At 28.5% G+C, this 25288-nt stretch overlaps 1 protein-coding gene across 2 annotated transcripts in view; it reads right to left on the reverse strand.

The window, feature by feature from the left end:
• The window catches only part of Ptp36E (protein tyrosine phosphatase 36E), a 218468-nt gene that overhangs the window by 68088 nt on the left and 125092 nt on the right, over positions 1 to 25288 (reverse strand). For both annotated transcript variants that reach the window (XM_088198028.1, XM_088198027.1), the window contains one exon: positions 19913 to 20031. In XM_088198028.1, coding sequence (XP_088054154.1) covers positions 19913 to 20031 — 119 coding nt within the window. The remainder of the gene's footprint in view (positions 1 to 19912; positions 20032 to 25288) is intronic.

Consider the following 25288-nt stretch of genomic DNA (forward strand, 5'->3'; position numbering starts at 1 on the left):
TTTCCACCATATTACGAGTTTATGAAATAAAAGTAATTCGAAGTGAAAACGATATTTTCAATTTAGGACTTCATATCAGGAAGATGTGATTCTTCTGAAATCCAAAGATTTGTTGAGAACCGTTTGGAAGATTTTGAAATTATTTTTAAAACCGACATTATGACAGTAACAATTGATAGAGCGTTATGAAAAATTTGGACATGAGAGTCCTGTCGAAAATCAACTTTGCCTAAATCATGCGTTAGGTAAGACCTTTTCATAAGAAATGTATAAAATGTATAAAATAACATTAAAAGGCAAGTAAACAGTTTGGTGACAAAAAAATTAACGAGTTCAATTATTAACACAGAAGTACGGTACAATCCTGTATAACGATATTTTGTAGATCTTATTATGTAAATTTATAAATCAGGTAGCTTGCAGAAAATTTATTTATTCTCAAAGACGGCAATTTAAAAGATTTACATTATATTATCTGATACATAAAAATGTATATTTATATTCGAGTATAATTTACACTCGATTGCTTCAATTTTTTATCCATTTTTTACATCAATAAAATCAGAAAATAATCGTATTATATGATGTGCCAGTATAAGCTGAGAACGAAATATAGGTGTAATAAATAAAAAAATGTGCGATGAAAGTAATATTTGAAACAGTGATATATGGCGGATGTTATTTATTTTTACACAAGAGAAGCGCGAGAAAAGGTAGAGATCGGATGGGGTATTCACAGCATCCCTGCGAGATATTACGCGGGATGATGATGATGATGATGACGACGGTGACATAACATAACAAGACCCATTGCCGAGTTTCTCTTCCGACCGTAAAAGTGGCGAAAGCGTGCATTACTAAATGTGCTTCACCTTATAAACCATACGTAATTCTTATGTGTAACACGTATCATACGTCTAAAAGCAAGTATGATATAATAACGTTTTAATACAATCTATTTTTATTTCAACATTTTTAACGTGATTTTTCAAATAAATTATTAAGATTTTTCACCCCAAAAAAATGTCAAGAATTTTGACTTTAAAATAGACTTAAATATGCTGTTTCGAATCACAATTATTATTTTATCTCTTGCTTTGTAAGCCTGATTTTTAATGGGAGATAATCGCTAAGGGCTGCGTCATTTTTTAGATGCTGCATTCGTTGAATATTTAATCGATTTTACTAAACGGCAGAATTTATAAGACCGCACGCCCACTGAATTAATAAAAAATATTATTAAATTATTGATAAAATCAAAAATTAATTAAGAGAAACCAGTTTGTCATTGCAAAATCCAGCGTATTACTACTTAAAAATATATATAATTATATACAATCAAATATAACAAGATACAACAAATACAACAATACGCTTTTTATATGACTAATATGAAAAATCATAGTTAATATTGCGATTAGATTTAGTATCCTCATTTAGTCATTAAGAGTAAATCATATCATAATTGCACAAGATTCGCAAAGGGTGAATACTTTTTTCGCAATTTAACATGTTTTCTACATTTGTGTTAACTGTAAAATACAGTTATTTTGATTGTTAAAAAATCAAAACACCGAAAGAATAATGATGAATATAATCTAATTTCACACGTCAGATTTTTTTCGATCATGTTTATTAACTAATTCAATCTCCGTGTTATTCATCTCGAGCTCCATTATTGCCTGATAAACGTGTATATATTTCAGCGATTATTCTCCTACGAGGGTCTTTCGCGGAAGCTGGGTCTGGATTTTGGTGATGTTAAAAAAATCGTTACGTCAGCAGGTGGAGCTCGCCTGGTCGGCGCCATCGCTATACTACGTTCGCGTTTGCATCCCACATCGCCATTTTCATTTTTCCTCATAATTCGTTACATAAAAAAAGAAACGCCGCCTCTTCCATTAGATTACTACGATGAATCTTTTTAAATTCGATTATTCGCTATTTTTTAAGTTCATTCCATTTTTTTATATACAATTTAATACATATATATATAAACTTATATTCCATATAAAGTGATGATTTAATTTACGCGGTTGATTAATTACAAAATAAAACCTTGATTAAAACCAACAGTAATTTTGTTATCAATGTAAAATATAACGGGATGGAACAGTTTTCCTGGAAAACTAATTTTGAATTGAGACATGTATTCATTTTGTCAGTAACTATATTTAGTCAACTAAGCTGTGTAAATAATTAAGTACACGCAATTACGATTTTAATAATCTGTGAATTTAAAAAATATTATTTTAATTAAAAACGATTAACCTTTACTTCAATCGTTATTTTTATTTACCAACTTAAATATGGAGTAATAAGTACAATGGATTGTAGTTGATGAAGCTTAATTTTTTTATTATTTGTTTTCATAGCAGATTTCTATTTGATACGAACAGTAAGCCATTTTTATTGTTTGGCAATACGTGCATGCAGAATAATTATTACTATTGTTAGTCGGATGCAATGTATTTTTAAAAATTCTCATAAAACCCTTCAAAACAAACTAACATATAATTTTTATCGAGAAAACATTTTTAGAAACAGTATTTTTTTCGTCATTTATAAAATCATTGAGTAAAATTTGCTGCTGATTTCAGCCGTATTTATTATTTTTTAATTTACTGTGTGATCCTTAAAAATATATTTTTTTAAAATCACAGATTATAGACAAATATTTGGCCAACACAAAAATATAATATAATAACATGTGTGATATTTTCAATGAACTGAATTGTTCATTACTATAAAATTTTCCTATAATATGTATACGATCAAGCTCGATTTTAGTTATTTACGATGCTCATCAGTGAGCATAGGAAAATCTAAGAAAACCTAATATATGATAATCGTTATAATATATTTTAATTATATACTAGTCATAAAATTTGATCTCCCAGACACAATAGATTTTGACTAAGGTTCATATGCGATTCAAAGCCACGTTTTTTGTTTTTTTTTTCTATACTACATTTAAGCATTAAAAAAATAATATGTTTTTTTAGACAAATGGAAATAAGCTATGAGCTAAATAAAATATAATTTCTACTGATATTTTTACATTTTTGAGACAAAATCTGCAAATGATCTAAAATATGTCATTTTTAAAACTTTCAATTTAAGCATTTAGTATGAATTTAAACATTTGTGGCAAATTGCTCAAAATTTGTGTATCAAAGTATTAGTAATCGACTTATACGACTGATAAAAAATATATTTATTTTTAGTGTAGTTAATTAAAGTGTAATCAAAATAGCTGTAAAAATATGAAAATTAGAATGCGACGAAGCTTAACATAAAAATTGTACGTTTCTAGATTTTACGAATATTCGTTATTTTCAACTATTCGAATAGTGAACGATAAAATATTCGAATATATTTGTAAAATTATGGAAAATCAAAAAATATAGTTTGAATAATGAATAAATCAATAAAAGCTATGAGTATCAAGTATTTTCTAACTATAAATTAGTATCAATGTTTTATTTTAATTATTATTGCTGCCGAAAAAAACTACAATTAGACATGCTTAAGAAATATTACCAAAATAAATTATATATTATTTGCATTAATTTAAAAGAGATAAAAAAACAATACCTGCAAATGAGAAATCTCTTAGCTGCAAAATATTATTTTGGAGGTATGAGTAATTAATGAAATTTCGGCGGTTACTAAGTGTTATCAGTTGTTATGACAATGGATTTTATATATATCATAGCTATAATGATATAAATTGCAAAACAAAAAAGGTGTAATTGGACTCTAAATAGCTGTTTTAAACTACATAAAGACTCAAATATAATACACAACTTTTTTAGAGTTGGATGGTTTTTGATGTTTTTAAAAATTAAAACTATCAAAATATTTCACTACAAATAACAACAAAAAGGGGCGTATATATTCGATATTTGATTATTTAAATATTCGTTGCAACAAAATACTTCAATAGATTTTCTTAAGTGGTGAAATAAAAATAAGATATTGTAAAAAAACGAACATTTTTTTAGCGAATTTTTACAAAAATATTAATTTATCTAGAGTCGGCTTCGAATTAATTAAAATTGTAAAATGTATTTTACTTAATGAAAAAATCAAGTATTATAAGATAATGAATTTTATCGAATATTAAAAGAAATAATACTGTCGATATCTAAAAAACTGCACAAGTGAAAAAATTAAATTTTAATTTTATTCCAAAATTTCTACACAGCGTAGCGCAGCGAGTTATAAAATTGTAAAAATTTTCACAAAGTTATGCATTATAAAATAAGCAGCAATGCATTATAGAATATTATATATGAGCACTAGACTTGTTTATTTGTTTAGTTACTCTCCTGGTTAAGAAAGTTAAGTTTTTATTTTGGGAGCGATCTAAGTGTTAAATTATATATTTTTAAAGCTATTTGTTAATATATGATATAAAGTGCATTTTTTTAAAGATATTTTACTTTACATTGTATTGTCTTAACAAAAATGTTGAGATAACTGAATGAAAGTTTTACCAATCAAATACAATTGTTCTTTAAGAAAATGTTTTAAGATTTTATTATAGATTAGTGAATTTAAAAAACGCAGCCACCGCTGCAGTGTTGCCAGTAAACGGCGTGGCTCTATGATTGCCAACTTAAATAGGTCCCCACATTATCATTAAATGTTGCATATTATGATCGATTTTAGATCAAGGGCTATTTCTACAAAAAAAGTAAATAGTTGACACCGCCACATAAAACAATGCAATTCGTTGTAGAACATATAAAAATATTACAATGAATAAAATTCGGCACGTAACGGTCTTAAGCTAAGGCTTTTCGAAGTTGCCCCGATTGCCATTATGGTCAATTCACCGATCTTATTTGTATTTTGATCGCACAGAATCACTTGCGGGGCCTCATTCGGGTCGCAGGCCGCGTAGTGGAGATCGCTGTCGTAAATTGATACAATATAAATGGGGAGTTTACTCTACACGTACGCCGGGAGCCTTTCCCGATCGATTTTCGATTTTCACCCCATTTATTCGAAATACACACAAACCGAACATGTTTTCAGTGAAAAATTGCCACCGAAAATTACGCATATAATCCCACAACTATGTGTGTGCTCTGTAACGCAATCCTCCGAGACTAATTTGAGAGGGACGAACAAACGCGGTACGTATAAAATAGAACGACTCCCAAAGAGCCGCAATTGGGTCACGAATAAAATATCAACCTACTACCAATATTCCCGACATTGCCACCCAAGAAATGAAACGTTATAGCGGAAGTGAAAGTTTTTTTATAGGTTGGCCGGGATAGTAGTTCTGTCACTTTAGCGTCGGGGTATAAAATATGTATAATGTTACCTAAACGAGAATCATAGCAGTCCTTGAAATTTGGATGAATACGCAATATAATTTTATTACTCGGGACACGCTACTTTATATCGTACACTGTGCGTCAATATTTTATATAAATTGATACTATTGATTTCTGGTATATTTAAGCTATATTTTAAATATATGCTTATAATTATTTACATTTAATATATTATATAATCACACAGATCCATATGTAACGCTTGAAGCTATAAATTAAATATCACTTATTATACATATTACTAAAGGATGCAAATCTAAATGATATTTTAATTTAAAAATATTATTCTTGAACTTAAACGTACTTTATTTATATATTTTGGAAAATTATTTCCTAGAGCTAACCAATATAGATTTTAGCGCTGTTTCACGTTAAAAATTTAATGAAACCCGATTCTTCAAAGATTTGTTCGAGATTTGAAAACGGATAGAAGTCAGACAAAGGCAAAACATCTAAATAACGTATCAAGTGAATTTTACTATTGAAATGTAATTTTTATGATAACGTGGATTGTCCTGATGAAAAATGCTTTTTTACTTTGATAAACTTGATCTTTTGTCCACTATCTTTATTTATCCAGTTGGTTCAAATATAACACTCGTCATTTATGGTACGTTTGCATTTTTGAAAATACCCAAGCAACAATAACCTAAAATTAGCATCTTATAAAATGGTAGCCATCACATTTCCTGCGGACATAATGGACTATTGACGATGAAGAATCGCCATGTTTATATATTATTTCTGGTGAAAAATATGTTATAAATCGGTCAATAAATCTTTATTGAAACAGTTCCAACAGTCATTCAACTGCGATTGTGACCAGCTGTTAACAAACGTGGCACTTATCTTGCTGATAGTTTATTATACATAGTTCCTTGGTTTGGATTTCAAATATTCGTTATGTCTTAAATATTTCAGACACTTACAACGATCCCTTAAAGCAATGTGGTGCACTTTATTATTGGTTTCTAGTGTCCTTCATAACAAAATTATTCATTCAATCAGGAATTTTTTTAGATTTTTAAAACAAAAACTATTACATCACGATGTTTATTTTCGATTATTTTTGAGCTACATTAATATCCCTTTATTTAAACAACTTCTCTCAATCAATCAATTTAAAATTGACAGCTGCTTATAAGACAGATGTACAAATACATCGCAGTAAAAGTTTTAGGTATATTATCGACATCTATACACTGGATTACGAATTTTTCAAATAAACTAAGTAATAAATAACATACTCTATGATTTTATAAAATACAACAATCATAAATATTAAGAACGATGGTAATACTTTAAGTTTGTCACACGCAGATGACCACGTTTGAAAGGATCTTTGTCTCAAAACTTGCGTTAATTTACTGTGACTAAAATGAGCATTCATCAATGAAGAAACAAGACAATAGCGTAAAGGATTTGGACTATACAGCTCTAGTTACGAGTAAAAAATACCATAAATAACACAAGTTTTGCTCTTACTATAAATATTCTCCGTCATTGAGAGAATATTTCTTTGTTGCGAATCACCGGATCCACAAGATTCCCGTTACAATGCAATACGACCTTCGATAATGCCCATCAAGCGAACGTCGCTTTCTAAAGGCGTATACCTATTTCGCCGTTCTTGGAGAAAACAAGTCGGCGTGTACCCGCATATCACAAGCGCTTCTGTATATTGAAGCTGGTTGTCTTTTTTCGATCATTTGATAGCTAAAGAGAAAAATGGGTTATGTACGACAACAACCGTCGTAGAAGACATTGGTTATCTAAGGGTCAAGTAGTAAAATTCAAACAAAATATGCCTAGACTTGTTATGATAATTTGAATAGTTCTACAACACGGCTCTCGATAAAATCAAGCAACTTGGCTGAAATATTTTATCTCTTCCACGTTATTCTCCAGATATTGCTTCTTCTATGACTACTATTTATTTCGAAAAAAATAAAAATGCAGACGATGTGAAAATGGGATTATCGGAATATTTTGCGTCTAAGCCTACAAAATTTTATGCTAATGAAATTATAAAAAATACAGTTAAGCTTGCAGTATTTTAAACCAAAATTAAATGAAACAAAATACCTAAAAATAATAGGCGTAAGCTTGTAATCAAGTCTCCTCAAGCACGAGGCTTGAATGTCTAAATAATAAATTAATACGAAAGCTTCTAAGACTTAGGTATCCAAGAAAATAGGTTCACAATAATGAAACAAATACAAGTTTAATGCTAATATTGAAAATACAACTTTTGCAAGTTAATTACGTTTATATTGATACAAGACAAAAACAAAACTCTCAATGAAATCGCATAAATATTTCATCACATAAAGGAGCTTTCACCCATAAAGATGCATAGAATAAACATTTTTTCTACCACCATATTATTTTTTTCATCTTCAACGCTGTATAAACGATAGACCGTTGCCCATCGAGGCGAATTGTGATTTACATCGCATTGATTTGATCACGAGCGAGAGAGTGGATAAGGCAGTCTTTGCTGGAGCTTTCGCAGGAGCCACCCCCCGATGAGGAGTTTGGGAGGGTGGTTCGAAATAAAAGTGGCGATAAATTTCAATTTACAGGGCGAAACGGCAATTTGGTCTGTGCGCTCCGTATTAAATCTAATAGCGTTATGGTCGTTAAGATTAGATAACAGTCAGGATTTTATCATGAAAAAAAGCTCGTGCAGGACATGGTGTGTTGTTTGAAAGCTTTAACGCGACGGGGTAACTCGCCGCGTGGAAATGTCCGCAAAAGCTCGTTACTCTTGCAAATGTGGTTGAATATTCTCGTTTGAATTATGAGTATCCACCTATGTACATACATAAGTATCTGAGTTTTCTTATGCCAGTGAGAGCAGAGTCGATTTATAATTTATTATTTTTATATAATATATTTTATTATATTTATAAACTACCAAGCAATCTTCTTAACATACGTCTAGTGTATGAAATTGTATTATTTTGTAAAATATTCACCAAATTAAAAAAATGCAAAAGTTATAGAAAATTGTTAAATTTAATTTTTTGCGAATATTTATTCTGAACTGTCTAAAATTCTTATAATCATTACCATCTTACTAGTGTACTAATATTTGTGCTTTTTATTTTAATCATAATTTATTTCTGCCAGCAATTGCTTCTCCGTCCATATTTCTTTCTTTTATTTACTAATACCTTCTTTGTCCATATTTTTTTATTTTATTTACTAATATCATGTTGCTAATTAATTTACCCGTATAAAATTTCAGAAAAACTCAAAGGATTCGATTTATTTTTCTGGTGGCTCAGAGTTATTTGTAGACGATAAATCAATTATTTTGTGTCAGAACCAGAGCGATTTTTAACTATTTATTTTTATTATATTTACATATCGGGCTGGAGCAATAAATAAATTAAATTTTTTATAAAAAAAAATATTTGCATAAAATTATTTAAAAATTATATCTCGCCGGTCTAATAATTACTATATTAGGTAATCCCGAAATAAATGTCTTTTTTTTAATGAAAAAATTTAAATATTAATTTTTATTTTAATGATTCATACTATAATTTCGATCTATCTTTCTGCTGAATCTTGGTATTTTTTTAATTACATTAGCATAAAACGTTGTAGGCTTTGATGCAAAATATTCTGATAGCCCCTTTTTAAAGTCATCTGCATTTTGATTTTTTTCCATATAGGAAGTGTTGCATCGATCGAAGTAAATGGTAATTTAAAGGAGCACACTATAAGCCTGCTGGTATTGTTTGGTCTGTTATATTATAAAGTTTATAAATAATTTTTAAGATATTACTTCAAGTGACGTGTTTCACGTAAAAATCTATAAAAATTGGCTTAAAATTTTGTGACAATGCACCAGTGTGGATATAGGAATTATATTAGTTAATCATGCTATGCACAATATATATTACCAGCTACCCCATCACGCGTTTTTATTAAATGACTATTCTAAAAGTACAAGCGCATTAAACATGTTTTTAAAATAATTTTATAATATTAATTGTGTGATTTTTTTATTGAATGGCACATAAAAAATATTACGCCTCCACAAAAAATAATTAATAAGCTTCTAGATTTATATATTTATATAGATAATAGTATTAAAACTATAGGAAAATAATAACATGAAATATTCGACGTTTTTTTTAATGCTTTATTAATAAACTGAGAATTTTAGTGAAACGCAAAAATTTACTTTTATGGTTATGTTTTTTACAATTTCAATATATTATACTTGATCCTTAATCGAATAAGGTAATTTTCTAACACACACACACACACAAATATATGTATAGCCTCTCGTGGTTTCATTACACCCAAATGTATATTAATACGTATATAAGGCTTCCGATTGATTTAATATTATATTTTAAGTTGATTGCTTTGAATAAATATATATAACAAAAGCAATAAAGTTTTACACCGAGGTTTTTATTATATGAAGAGGTGGAAAATTAAAATTACCCAGAAAAACCAGTCAATTATATTTACGAAACGTAGACAAACTTTGCTAACGCCTCCTCAAAATGAACAGGGCAGTAACGTATAATGGAAATCTAACGTTAAATACCTGTACTGAAGTTAAAATTTAATTAACACATTTAAGATTTTCGCTCTAATGGTCATGCTGACATTGCGGTCCTTCGAGCGATATTTAATAACAATAGCACCTTACTACAATAAATAAAATCTTAATATACAAACAATTAATCAGACGCATTTTATAATATGCCTGCTGAGTAACAAGTATAATAAAACTATACAAATAGCTTTATTATACACATTTTTAATTATAAAAAAACTTCATAATAAGCAACAAATAGTAACAATACAGAAAATATTATAAAAATATTTCGCGTAACCACACTAACCCACTAACTTCATATATCAGAGACTATGATATAAACAAAAAAAAAGTACCAAAAGCATAATTGATGAAAATAATTATTAGGGACCAATTCACCCCTTGACTGAGAGTTGTTCTTTTCTTTATTTAATCAGCCTATAAATTCACATGTACTGATATCAAGTAGGCAGCGGATAAAAAAGGTAGATATCTCATAAATCATACCGTTCAAATACGGTTCAATTCATCGTTTATAAATACACATCAACGGAAAAGGCTTGAATTGATCTTCCGTTCAATTTTTGTTTTGAGTTTAACAAATTATACCAATGTGATTTTTATAATTTATTCAAAATTTAAATAAAACTATTTCCATTTATATTATGCTCTCAAATAAAGCCCTATACAATAAATAAATTAACACTGTTTTATATGTTCTCAATATAATATAATAATATGATATGATCGACATATTTAACCATCAGTCTCTGCATTATTTTTGCTGTGAAACAACCGCATAATCTATCATAGCATAACAAATATTTTGGTAAATTGGAAATTATTGCTTAGGTTTGAAACAAATATTTTTAATGCCGATATGATGGGGAAATCAAGCATATTTCATTGGGCTATAAACCTTGCCAGCACACAAAGCAAACTTATCTATGTATGTTATATTACATTGTATGTGTCATTGAAATTTATTTATTTCATATAAACCCTGAAAATATATTGTAAGTCTAAGCTAAGTGACAAACAGAATTTTGTTACAAATGTGCGCCCCGAACCATATAAGAAAATCATTTATTAGAATTTTACATTTTTGTAAACATGTCTCTAGATAAGAAATAGATATGAAAACATTTTTGGATCTTATTTTTAACGACTGTAATATTAGTATAAATATGTACAGTTATAAAATCTTTCTTGTTTAATAGTCTCACTACTTCAAACACTTTTATCGATAAAATTAATATTTTAAAAATATAATACTTTAGATTTAGAGTGTATTTGTAACACGTCAACTAATTAAAATATTACTTATATTATTTTCATTTAAAAAGCAGGTCACAATATTAAATTAATTAATTTGGCAATTATACTTTTTTATTTTTAAGCTTGTCGTGCAATTATTATAAATAAAAACCCACTGATAAGCATTTAATGGTCGCTTGACATTCTTCAAGTACCACTTTCACGGACGAAAGATTTTGACTTGATGATTTACCATAATAAGACGCTGCCTGTGGCGAAAGACATTTTTTAATGTACACAATTTTTAATTCGCTACATAACTCTTATTCAAACGAAAAAATGAAATATTTAAAAAAAATGAGAAAATTTAAAATAAAAATTTCAATATGAAGGAAAACACAAAAACGTAAATGTTTTTTCCAGTATATCGCGTATCCTACGAAACTAGGCGATCGGTAGCTTGTCTCCAAGTTGGATTAAGCAATGAATAATTAATGTTTCAAAAATTGCGTCTTTCCCTCTGCTTCCAAGAATCATTATTATTAAGAAGAAACTAAGCAGTCACGTAAATATTTTATCATATGATATAAATTATATACATTTTACTTACCCGTGGAGCAAATTTAACACAATATAATAACGACCGGATTATTTTAATTCATATTTGAGCGGTTCGCTGGTTTCTAATTACGAAAACAGCACTGCAAAATTACGTTATACATGTGAATTATTTTAAAATTATTTATTAGTTTTAATAGAAGTAATTAAAATGTATATAAGCTGTAGCAATTTAATTATCATATTAGCTCAATGAACCGAATAAATGTTTAATAATCATCTAAAGTACTATTAGTTTACTTTAATATAATCAATGAAACACTACAATGAATGAAGGTTTTTGAAGACAAATTATGAGAATAATATATAGACCTGATTAAAAAAATTAAATGATATTAAATTGGGATTAAATTAAAATTATTTATGACATGATTGTTTTGTCAATAACCATTTGAACGCGGATGGCATTTATATATGCCATCAATGAAGTGTTTGAGTCTTGCAATATGGTTATTTTATATAAGGCTTAAAAGCACTTTAATTTATAGAACTATTATATTTTTAAAAATATGGAATAAAAAGCAAAGTAAAAATGGCGTTAAAAGTGTTTTTTAAAAGTTAATAACATAGAAACAAGATTCGTAATAAAATAACGAAAATTGCGACTATATCATCTATACATTTTTTACAGATTTTTTTGTTAAAAGGATGTCCCTTTTTATAATATAAGATGGGACCAAATATCTGACAAAATATTAGTCGAATCATATGCAACATCTAGATTGTTCCTATGCCTAACCTTTTGAGATGCCAAAAAATCATTGTTTACAATGGGTAAAACATCTTAAGCAATTAGAGAAATTAAATATTAGTATATTATAGAAATGATATAAATAAACAGGAAAAACACTGACACATTCTGCAAGGATAATTGATCAAAATAAGCTTCTTCATATTCCATATTCAATCGACTTTGCCCCAAACCTAAAAAATATTGCCTGAAAGAGATTTTACCGAAATGAAAAGGTCATCGCCGAAGTAAACACATATTTGAAAGACTGTGATAAATTATGCTATTTTTATGGCTATGAAAGCATTGGAAGATCTTTGAAATATGTATATAATTATTTGAATAGATTATTTATAATATATTATGTATAATCTAGATAATATTACTTAATTATCAATTTACTTACATAAACAGTTTGAGATCGGTTACTGGTTTTATCAAATTTCATGCTTTTAATACATATTTTAATTGTCGATGCTGTTTATGTAAGCACACAGATGAATTGGAATCGTTTTGTAGATGCTGATTCATTGGAATCTTTGATTTTCACGAACAATAGCATTTTGGTTTATTACGCTTTTAACGCATATATGCAACAAGTGCTTTTTTAACGGTCAATGCATATTTGAATACTACTTATTATGACTTTTCAATTATTTTCTGCTTTTAAACATAGCGTACATTAAAACGACTAAATGCATTTCATAAATACGACAAGTTAATCACCCCCGTTCAAAAAACGGATTACGACATTAAAAAAAAGTGGAGGTGCAGACCTATCTTAAGTTGTAGAGTCAATAAAAAATGTGTTATACATTATAGCAAAGTTGCTGGAGTCAGACTTTTTATATTTTTAGAACATATAGCAGAGTATAGTTTTCATATCGAAATTGAAAGATTTGCATCTTTTGAGAAATTCTCGAAAAAATATGATACATTAAGTACAAATATGTATTTCATTAGGATTCTGTCTTTATGTTTATAAACTACACGCATCCTTATCTTAAATATCGACCATTGAATGTTATTTAATTGTTGAATATATTTTATATTTTTTTTTTATATAATGTTATTGTTTAACGGATTCCCATTAGGCAAACATCCCGACTCAAGCTGGAATTAAAAATAATAATAAAAAAGTATTTATTTTTTCGCATAATAAAAACAGCGTTGAATCGCTCGACCGTGCCTCGTCTATGTAGATTTTCTTTTTCTCGTTTCATTTAAATAACATTTCACTGTACAATAAAGTCTATAGAGGCGTTTACATCTCGCATTACAATGGAAGAATTATTTTTTTCGGTTAATTCATGCAAAACGCGATATTCAACGACGCGCGAGTTTCCCATCCATAAGATGCAAAATTAAAACGGAACAGTTTCTGCTCCTTTTTCTCTCTCTCTTTAAATAAGAGAAAAACCAGCGAAACAGGTACCTTTTTTCAAAAACTCCTCGACCCGATGAACCTTCTACAAATTTTCATTTTGCCGGCGTGGTCACTCAGGATACCCACTATGCGCCGTAGGGCCGTGAATTTGAATAAAATTAGACCTTTGAATATGTAATGATGGAGGTTGAGACCCTGCCCGACAAAGGACAACAAGTCCTGACGCGAATTCGTAACTCGGCTCGTCATGTTAATCGAATTAATCGCTTTTTGGGGCGCATAAATTGAGCGAGGAGTCAACTAGGAAACAGGATTAGTGATGAAAATTGTTTTATAAACATCAGAGGTCGTGTAAGTACTATTAGAGAACACTCGATTCTATTCTATCGTAAAATATTTGAGGATGCTAGATAGTTATTCTATGAAAGATTGAATATTTCATAAATATCTCAAGGATTCTTAAGCTATGCCCCACATCACTAGGAAACGTTTGAATAATGTTTGAAAAAAGTAATATCACAAGTAATGATCGCGGTGTTCATAAATATAAGCTAACGTGCTTTGACGGAAGTGTAAATTTGTGGGCTTATTATTGCTATTTTGCTTTCATCATGCTAACACACATGCTATGAAAATCTTATATCCGTAAAAAATAAGTATGTCTTTATAAAATTGCGTTTCAAGAAAAATCAACAAATCCTTTGTATCTAAAAACAATTCTGCAAAATAGCAAAGAGATTGAGACAGAAAAAAACATATGTATACATCATGTACTATATTTTAATTAACACATATAATTTTGTAATTCCCGTGAAATTGATCATTATAGAGTTAGCTAATTTACGCATAAGACCATTCAAAATATGCTTTTATGTTACAGAAGCTTTGGGATTTTTATTTTATTTTAATACATAAAGGATATGTTCTATACCCTGAAATAGCTCATTATAAGAGAATTGTTTAATATTTAATATGTACGACCTAGCTCGATTTTAATTAATCATCACGATATTTATCCGTGAATCTAGATAGACCTAATCTGTGATGATCAATCGGAATTATAATGATATAATAATTACTAAAACCGATCCATATGAGATTTGAACTCTGGACTTTCAGGTCAGTCAGAAACTATCGGGCTGTTCATGAATGATTTCTTATATATTTTTTTTTTAAATAAGCGGTTTTTCTTATATTTAACAATTACTAAGCAATAGTCACCCAGTCGAAATGTCAAATCATAATGTCTAATTGCTGCAATTATTTCAGAAAAATGGCAGAAAATGTAGGTTCAAGTTGACACCAACAAACATATCGACAAATTGCCTCATTCAGGCGATGCTACGTAAAGGTCTCAAAACAAGAAGTTTCCCTTACGAAACATACCCTATTTGCATGTCAAAGTGTCACCTATACTCACGACACGCTCTTGCATCGGTAATATTGGGTCAGATTTGCATGCAAATTGAGTCTCCACCGTTAAATCAGCCTATTTCTCCGACGTCAAATATCTCAAGTGAATGTTGCTTTTACGCTATCGCTGATTTTTTAAAACGCTTTTGAAATAAAAAAATAGCACACAGATTTTTTTATTTAATTATGGCACAATTCAATTCAGCAAAAATCGCCACAATAAAGTGTCCCGCTGAATGAACGTGAACAAAAACGAATAGCTGGTCGTGCTAATAGAAAACGGAGCGAGTGGCGCGTGTAATTTTAGCTTTATCATTTTTATATAGCCCGTAAGCGAAAAAGTTGCGATTGGGATACTGCTTCTTGAAGCGGAATTAAAGCTGTAACTTTATTGTGTTAATAATATTGTTCTGTGTACCGTTTGTAGTGTGATTGGTATTAGGTTTTATTATATTTTACTATACCAGGGCTATTCTGGGAAGTGCATATACTATATATATATTTTACAGTTTTAAAAAAATCAATATACTCTTAATTTTATACAAAAAACATAAAATTGAGAAACATAGAAATAGTAAGAGTAATAATATTTGGAATAAAAAAGAAAGATTCTGACAAAAATATTACAATTACTAAATGTACAAATTACAATTGGCCACAGTATAATTAAAAACTAAAATATTTTTGAAGTGATAAATAATTAATTTGAAGGTTGACGTAACCCTGAACATCAATTTTACTAAGATAAATATTTTTATAAATATCAATTATAATATATTATGTATGTGCAAAGCTTATTTCTAAGTGAGAAATAATTCTCGAGAATTTTTCTAAGAAATGCAATATTATGATTGCTCAGTTCAAATTGCGTATCCATTAAAAATATTATTGATTGAAAACTTTTTCACGTGACAAGCAACGTACTTTTGTGTGTAATACTATGTGTGTAAAATATGTTGATTTCCCATCTCTTCGCACAAAATTTTAAGAGCTTGGGAATTAAATGGATAAGCTTTAATGAAATTGCCAACTTTATAGCATATTTCTGGATACTTGTGATTCTCTATGAACTACTGACTAAACTAAAGACAATTTAATTTATTTTTCCTGACATTCCATGAGCCTCATTAGTGCAAATTCCAACACATTTTGACCAATCGATTTAATTTTTGGTTATAAAATGCTTAGAGCTCGCGAAGGTAGTACTCACAAAATAACAAATGTATTTTATATTCATATTCATATCTAATGAATGCTAACAAACTAGCATTATTAGAGACGTCGGTACTCTCGAGTAATATTGACTTTTGAGCACTCTTTAATTTATTACTGCTTTTTATTGATACAACCAGTTGCAGTCTTTTGCTTCAGAATTTTACTTGAAGCAAGTTCTCAATTTTTTATTTCAAGAAAATGGACGGACTAATGTGTTTTGTTTCGAAATAAAGCCAGAGATTGCTGGGATACATACTATCGATTAATAAACATTCGCGACATAGTAGATAGATACATCTTTCCACACATTTATTGCAGAAATTGCAGATATAAGTACATCCAAATGTTAAATCACAATATTTTAAGATTGGTACTCCATCATCTGAGTGGCTCTTATTTATATTATGTTTGATTTTTTCATTAATCTAAAATTAATTTCGCGGTCCCGCAGTAATGCCTACGCGGACCCCAACTTTAGAATCGCTGGTCTAGACCTTTCGGACTACGCTATTCCGACCTTATATTTAATATATTGCAGATAATATATTCATTACTCGAGCTGTTCTAGTTAAAGGAAAATTTAAACTAAAAACAGTAAATATTATAAATTAAAATATACATCTTCTCTGGGGCACAAATTTGTATTACTTTTAATTATAATTTTTATATTAAAAATCATATTTAATTCTACTAAGCACTAAATGAATTATATAATATTCATGCGACTGCATTTGGAATTACTGACCCCAGCATTGTGGTCCTATTATATTGATAATTTAATGAGATTGGGCGTTAGATCTATAGAGAGTGATAGTGAATTGACAGCCAAATTTTCCAATAATAAACAAAAAAATATTTGCCATATTTAAGTGACCCGAATTCACAATCTCTTTTAAAACCAAGAAATATAAGTTGGATAGAATCTTAATTGAATGAATATAGTTGTTTGAAAATCTTTCACAACACATTAGTTCCTCAATATGAGGGCGTTGAAACATTAGGAGTGTGAAACATCGTGGTTAGGGGTTATTAATACCCGATTTAGATTTAACGTTTAAAAATAACTATGTATAAGACGTGAATATTATTATTATTATTAATTACTAGTTACTAGATTTTAAATTAGTTTGCGTCTCACCTCATCCTATTATAAATAAATGCTCAAATTTCCGTTCAATTACAATTTTAAGCTGTCACTGCATACTAACTTATTATACACTAGTCCGTGTAACAACGTCGATACCCTTTCAAGTCTAAATGGGTTTCTAAATATTTAACGGCGACCTTAAATGTTCATTCTTCATCCACTTTAAAGCGATTCGTAAATTAGAAAACGCTTCTATATAAGCTCAATACAAACGGGTATGTATTAAATTAATTTTGCTCGTATATTTGTGTTATCGTTGCATTGGTGGAATACTAACACATTTGTAAATATTTGTAGATAGAGTTTTGGTTTAATCAATTTGCATACAAACAAGCATTATGACAATTGCTATACATTGAATGTAATGTTAATGTAACGCATTGTAACAAAATTAGTACAGAAAGTGAACAGCAAACAGTATCACTAAATTTATTTATTACCAAGGTGGTCGTAGCTAGTGTGCGTTCTTATAAATAAATACAGAATCATATAAAATACTTTGGTTTTCGTCGAAAATCTGTCCGAAAACAATCGTTGAAAACCGAAACCGACGAAAACCGAGGCAATTATTTGCAGTATGTATTAACACTCGCAACCAATAAAAAAAAACACAAAAACACCAACACTTGCTAGCTAACGCCGACGAAATTCGAGGCAACCGACGAAAACCGAAACCGACGATAACCAAGGTACTACTGTATTAACATATATACATATGTTTTATTATTTTTAATACATATAAGATATTCAATATGAGCTGTATTAGCTCATTATTAGAGAATTTTCAATACAAGATATGTACGACTTAGTTCGATTTTAATTAATCATCACGATATTCATCCGTGAGATTAGGAAAAGTTGTGAGATTAATTATTATAAGCGTTCATATTTTGTAAACTAAAAATATATAACAAGATTTTTTTTAAATAACGGAAATATTATTATCGATTTTCTTGTTAAAAATAGTTTTGCAATACTTTTACTGATTGTGATGAAGTGATACATAATACACATTAAGTTAATTTTAATATTGAGTTTTGTGGTTGAGATCATAATTTTTGGTATCAAAACAGTTATAAAATTCCAAGATTGAAAATCCTAATTTATAACTAAAATTAGACGATTGTCATAAGTTTGTTTTAAGCGCACGTACTTCTTCATTTTTGTCGATTTTATCATTTAAATGAAAGTTTTATGACTAAAATACGGTTGGCGTGCAGTGCTAAACATTTTGTCATTAAAATAAGTGTAAAAATGGTAGAGCCTTGACATATTAGTGTTTATCACAAATTTATACATGGAAATTAGATTATATAATCTTTGTGGTTTTTTGACCAAGTGAACATTGTGGAAAAAAGTAAAAATTATGATTACAAAATAGTGAATTGACATAAAAATTTTCTAATGATAAACAAATATAACTTCACTCAAAAAATGTTAGAAACGTTGAAGCTCTTGTGTCAAAATGTCATAAAATTGACACTTCGTAGGTACTATATAATAAAATATTGGGTGATTTACTGCTAATGCTTTACTGCTTTGATACTACTATCAATAAAATTATTTTTAATACGTCTGTTCTTATTTTAAATAATTCAAAATATTTATTTATTTCAGAAATGTAATGATAAAAACCAAGTGGTTCTATCAAGGAGGCTGTGGTACAAAGTAGGCAATAAAAGTAAATTTTCTGATTAATTTTATAAGGCTATGAATAATAATGTGAATAATACATTGAAAAGAAAATTTGTTTGATTAATAATATTTAAAGAATAAACTATCACAATGTTAGGTGGTCCAATCATAACAACCTTACCTTAGTGTAATTAATATTATTTATAATTTCGATCGACCATTACAGATTAGCTTCTCCTATCTCTATCTGGGGTTTAATTGGGGCAGAACATGCATACCATAGATATATAATGTAAATATAGTTGCACTATTTAATATTTGTAATTAAATTGAATATAAACACGTAGTTAACTATACTCATTAAAGTTAGCAGAGAATTTTCAATCAGCAAACACATTTGCTGAAAGTTTTCCTTGGTTACTTAAGTCTCAGAGCCAATATTTTAAACCGCCCTATTGGGTGAATGTCGCATTTGGAAACGTTTCCTCGTTCTAAAGGCGAACTACTTAGATACAGTGGAGAATTTACGTCTTTAAAAGAGCTTAATGTTTTACGTCAAAGGAATGTTGTTGCGATTTTGTCTTACCTGGAATTCGAGTTTGTACAGCACCGGGAACTTTCGTCTTTGGTCGCAGAGCTTTACGAAGTTCTTCAACTCGACAGGCCTGTCCGGTATGGTGGCGGATATCGATCCGTTCTCGTCGGCTGTGAAAAAAATATATAGATGAATAATGATGCAATGGGAAAAAATCAAGAAAAATCTAAAATATATAAAGCGAATTATACTCCAGACGAGAACAACACAGCCAGACTATTGATTTATGGCGGCGGTGACGCGTAGGATTTTGTACCGAGGGTCAATGTTTTATAAAACGTCTTTAGATGTAAGCTGGGTGAAATATGAGATCTATTATAAAGTTATATTTTATTAAATAAAATTTATAATGCTTTTATAAATGAGTCAAACGATTCTCATATTTTTATCTATATATATAAGTACACAATTAAAATATATATATTACATATATATAGAATAAACAACCGTAATCTGTTTATGAACTCCATTTGATTGTGCTGCTTTATTATTTAGTACTTGATGTATTTTTAAATTGATAATTTATTATGTACACTAGATCAAAAGCAGTATTTCAAACCGAGTTCCAGCCATATTTAGTGGTTGTTAGGTTTGCTCAAATTTATGTTATCAAGCTGTCTCACTGAATAATTATATATTTGGTTTATTTTTTATGTACTATATTATATAAAATATTTAAGTATTTTTAGTTTATAATCCGTGTGAATGTTCTCGGAATATTGATATTAATAAAATAATAGGTTCATTTTTATTTTATTTAAATAGTAAATTCTACAAGACCTAATTTACATCACCTAAAATAAAGTCATTTAACATTAAAAATAGGCGTACTGATGAATGAAGATCTGCAGAAATAAATATATGTGTATTAAAAGCACAATAGACAAGTTAGTGACTAATAGCCGAAATATCTGGGTTAGAATCCCATATGGCCCCTTGCGATTTTCAACTTTATGGTGTGGTATGGAGAAATTGTTATATAATTATAATTCTGAACGATCATCATAGATAAGATTTTATTGGATTTAAATAATCTCGAGGATGAATAATTAAAATAAATTTGAGCAAGGTCGTGCATTGTTATATACATATTTTTATTGTAAGCTGCTATAATAATTTATAATTAATAAAATATACGTCACTGATTTAAAGACCTTGTTTTTCAGTCTAGTGTCTCACTACTTGGTAGTTGATGATTGTGTTTATTCGACTATAACACTTTTGGGTTAACGCCTGTCATGTTGTAAAACAAAACAAAAGATTTATAATAAATAAATAAATGTAATTTTAATACTTTACTATATGTTACGAAAGAGCGAGATCTTTTTCGATTACAATCCATATATATTCTTCTTCGGCTTGTTCGATAAAAATGGTGAGTGCAAAAATTAATCTTGAATTTAATTCCACTTCTCGGGCTTCTGTATTTTCCCAATGTCATGAAAAGGGTATAAATATGACTAAGTAGCTCTACAAGTTTTGTATTTTCTCCATTCAATTAATCAGCTATCAAGAGCTCGGTTGTGTTATTCAACATCATGAATACAGCCATTGAAAAGCCTAAACCAAGTGTTGTGAGACAAAGAACCTATTCAAATATCTAAACTAAACGATTCGCACACTCTGGTAATAATTGTCGTAATTAGTTTTTTTCGACTTACCGTTCGCCATTTTGATTGTTATAATAAAAAAATTATCTGTTAGAATAAAAAACATATGAATAAAAATATGTCGTTTAAAAGTTTTATTTATTTAAGATGTATAATTTAATCATAGCAATGCTCAGTATTTGGCCTCAAACATTATTTTTTATGATTCGTGTAGTTCGATCACATTTATATATTACGAAACCTGTCCAGAAAATATGTCTTAAAATTGTCGAAATCAATACAATTCACAATTTATTATTTACGATAAAATGACAGGAGAGCAATCTTTGTTTTTGTGAAATAAAGGTTCAAGTTTTTTTGACAGTTATATTGAAATTCAAATCAAATTTCCATATTGTTAAAATTACCATAATTTATGATGGATAATATTCACAATAATTAAATGTGTTTATTTCATTTTTATACTTAACATATCAAGTGTAGATATGTAAAACGAGACTCATACTTTTGGAAATTATTGAATTAAAATATTATATTACACAATCGAAATCGCTTTCAGCGGATTTCGTTTTAAAGCTTTTATGTTTGTTTATTTTTAATTAAAAGTATCGTAAGAATAAATATTTGTTTATGAGATTCTTAAGCGAGCGTATTTATTAAATTTTCTTGGCAATATATAATTCACTATGATACTATGAATTTTATAATATAAGTATTTTTAATATAAAGTTTATCAATAATCGACTAATGACGCATAATTAATTATATTATATAGTATATAGATCAGATTATTTTTGTGACAAAGGGTAATTTTTAATACTTTTATTCTTTTTACCCACACTTTTACATCATTAATCAAGGCTGATTTACGTTTTGTAAATTATTATTAATTGTGTCGTTATGACACATTAAAATAACTTGTTAAGTCATAATGGCCCGTTTTTAAATAAAAATAAATGAGACATCAAAACGCTAAAGAAAGATATATTCATTCATACGGTATTTTTAAGAAAATGCGAGGCCTGGGGCAACTAATATTATGAAGGTCCTTCAAAATTTAAAAAATGTGAAGAAAACAATAAAATCAGTGGTTTTAAATATTTATTTATTATAACATTTAATGCTGAATCTATTCAGTCGCTCCTGTCGATCGTAGAAAGTTTTAATATTTTTTAGAACATTAAATGATCTATCACATTTTGCTACATTCACAAAGTTAATCAAAGTTCGAAACATAATCACTGTAATTCTGTAGTACTACAGTATTAGTTATTTCGTCACTAATTTCATTTTCATATTTTTCTAGCAATAATTTTGCCTTAGAAAGTATATTTTCTTTATCTATTTCATTAAATTTTCATGAAACGCGTAAGATCATTTCATTATTGAATTAATAATTTGTCAAAAACATTGAAATGATAATATTCTTCAGAAGATTTTTGATATTTTAATCTACGTTTGTTTTAAATTCTGTAGTGATTTAATTTTTGGTTGAAAAATTTTTATAATCATCAAGAACCGACTTCCATATTTTCTTAAGTAGTTCTTAATATTATTTTTTTAATTATTCAATGTTGTTTTACAGTATTCAATAATGAGTTTTGTTTATGGTAATAACATTAGTATTTTCATCTGTAGTCATAAAAACATATCTTTTTTTTAATGTTTCTTAAACTTGGAATCTGTGTTTGTGCATCAATGGAAAGACTTTTTAAATCGATGTAATTTAAAGCAGATAGCAAAAATAGCAAATTTAAAACCACTGGTTTTATTGATTCTAGCTTTGCTGACCATTTTATTTTTGAAATTTTGTGTAGGGAATAGTGTTTTAAAATATCATTTTTTTTGTACTTCCACTAAAGAAATTATGAATTTACTGGACAGTGCCAAAGAAAGTAAATGCTTCTTTACAATATTATGGTAAATTCACTCCGACAAGATTTGAAGTATGGTTTCCACAACCAAAAAATGTACAATTTCTATTTTTACGCCAATAAAATATTAAAGCATATAAAACGTTATTCAATATAATATAATAATTTTGATCGAATTCCATACTAGATCTATTTTTTTCAAGATGAGGCCCCTAATATTGTAAAGCCCGCGGCAGCTACCCTGTTGGTACATCTTATATAGTATAAAACTAATATAAATAGTACACATTAAATTAAGTTTAATAATTGAATGTACATATAAACTACTATAATATAAATAAAAATAAATAGAAATTAGAAAAAAATAAATAAATTATAAACTTATCTACAAGAACTGTTTATTATGTATAAAATTCGGAAGCGCATATAGTTATAAATACGAACGCCATTAATCACTCGTCGCCATTTTTGCGAGTTTGTGATGTCATGAATGAAAATGTGCGTGGGTGATCTTGTATGACGTCAACCAACACTTTTCATTCATATTTTCTTATACACTTAAGATAAACTTATCGAATTAAGACAAATTTTAAGAAGTTTAATATCAGAGATTATTGCAATTTATGCTAAGCCTGATACATACATACCATTTAGAACATTTTCAATATTATACGCGCTTAGACTTTTTTTTACTAATATTAGAATTGTTTCGATGATGACCAACGTTAAAATTTTCATCCGCCTCATTATTTAGTGATGTTTATCGACAGTAGTTTTTTGCTGTCGTCTACAATTCTACATATTCTATTCAATTTAATGACTGTTTATATAACACGTTTTTATTTGACCCGTATATTTTATATAACCCATCTATGGATTTTAAGTCTTTTAGTAATAAAACAAACACGGTACTACAATTATTTATTTAATAAAATTAAGTATTTCAATTGCACATTTTGAATTATATTGATTAAATAATCATAATTATTATCCTTATAAATAAAATTTACAATCGAAATCAAAAAAAGATCGGATAATCGCTTTTGTCTGATCTTCGATCTTAAATAATTCATAATAAATTTTAATTCGATAAGATTCTCCCACGAAGCGGTAGAAAATATTATAGTATGATATGATACGACTCAATCTAAAATCATAGAGAGTCTTCAGTTTAGATAGCAAGATCTGTCGATTTTTTTAAACGAGCAACGCTTCTAGAATTTAAAATTGAATATAAATCGTTTTATATGGTAGAAAAAGAACTATGGTGCACTCCAAGTGGTATAAATACTCTTCACATAGTATTGTACAATACCGCAAAATTAAAATACAGTGTCGTTACCACCAAGATAACGACTTTCCATAAACAAATGTACTTTAAAAATTGCCCTAATAACACCGCCACAAAGTTGGGTCATAATTCGCTTGCGGGGACAGGATAGGAAACCATTTTTCAGGTCATTGCACACTGCATGTATTATTATTCGAGCAGCTGCGAAAGATCACAATTTACGTAATCCATTTAGCCGTTAATAAACACTTTTTTATAAGTGGAATTTTTCGTAATTTGTGTTTACGCTCTCATCAGCTTCAATTGGTTGGAGAAAAGCATGAGTAAGCAAAGATTTTTTTTTTACTGACGACGGAGATTTCGGGAATAAAATTTATACTACTTCTCCACGATGATCTACGGCAGGGGTCGGGAATCTTTTTCAGCTATTATCACAAAATGTATTTGTTTAGACCGATATTTGCTTAAAAAAGAAAAAAAATCAAGGAGCATTTCATACATTTATATGGAGAGTATGGTTACTATTATAATAACTTTTTCTTAAAAATTATATTGTCATCAAAATTTGGACATTTTTATGTCTCGGCAATTT

The sequence above is a fragment of the Plectrocnemia conspersa genome, unplaced genomic scaffold (genome assembly GCF_051122295.1).
Source record: "Plectrocnemia conspersa isolate PC_06_02 unplaced genomic scaffold, ASM5112229v1 ptg000011l, whole genome shotgun sequence".
Taxonomy (NCBI): domain Eukaryota; kingdom Metazoa; phylum Arthropoda; class Insecta; order Trichoptera; family Polycentropodidae; genus Plectrocnemia; species Plectrocnemia conspersa.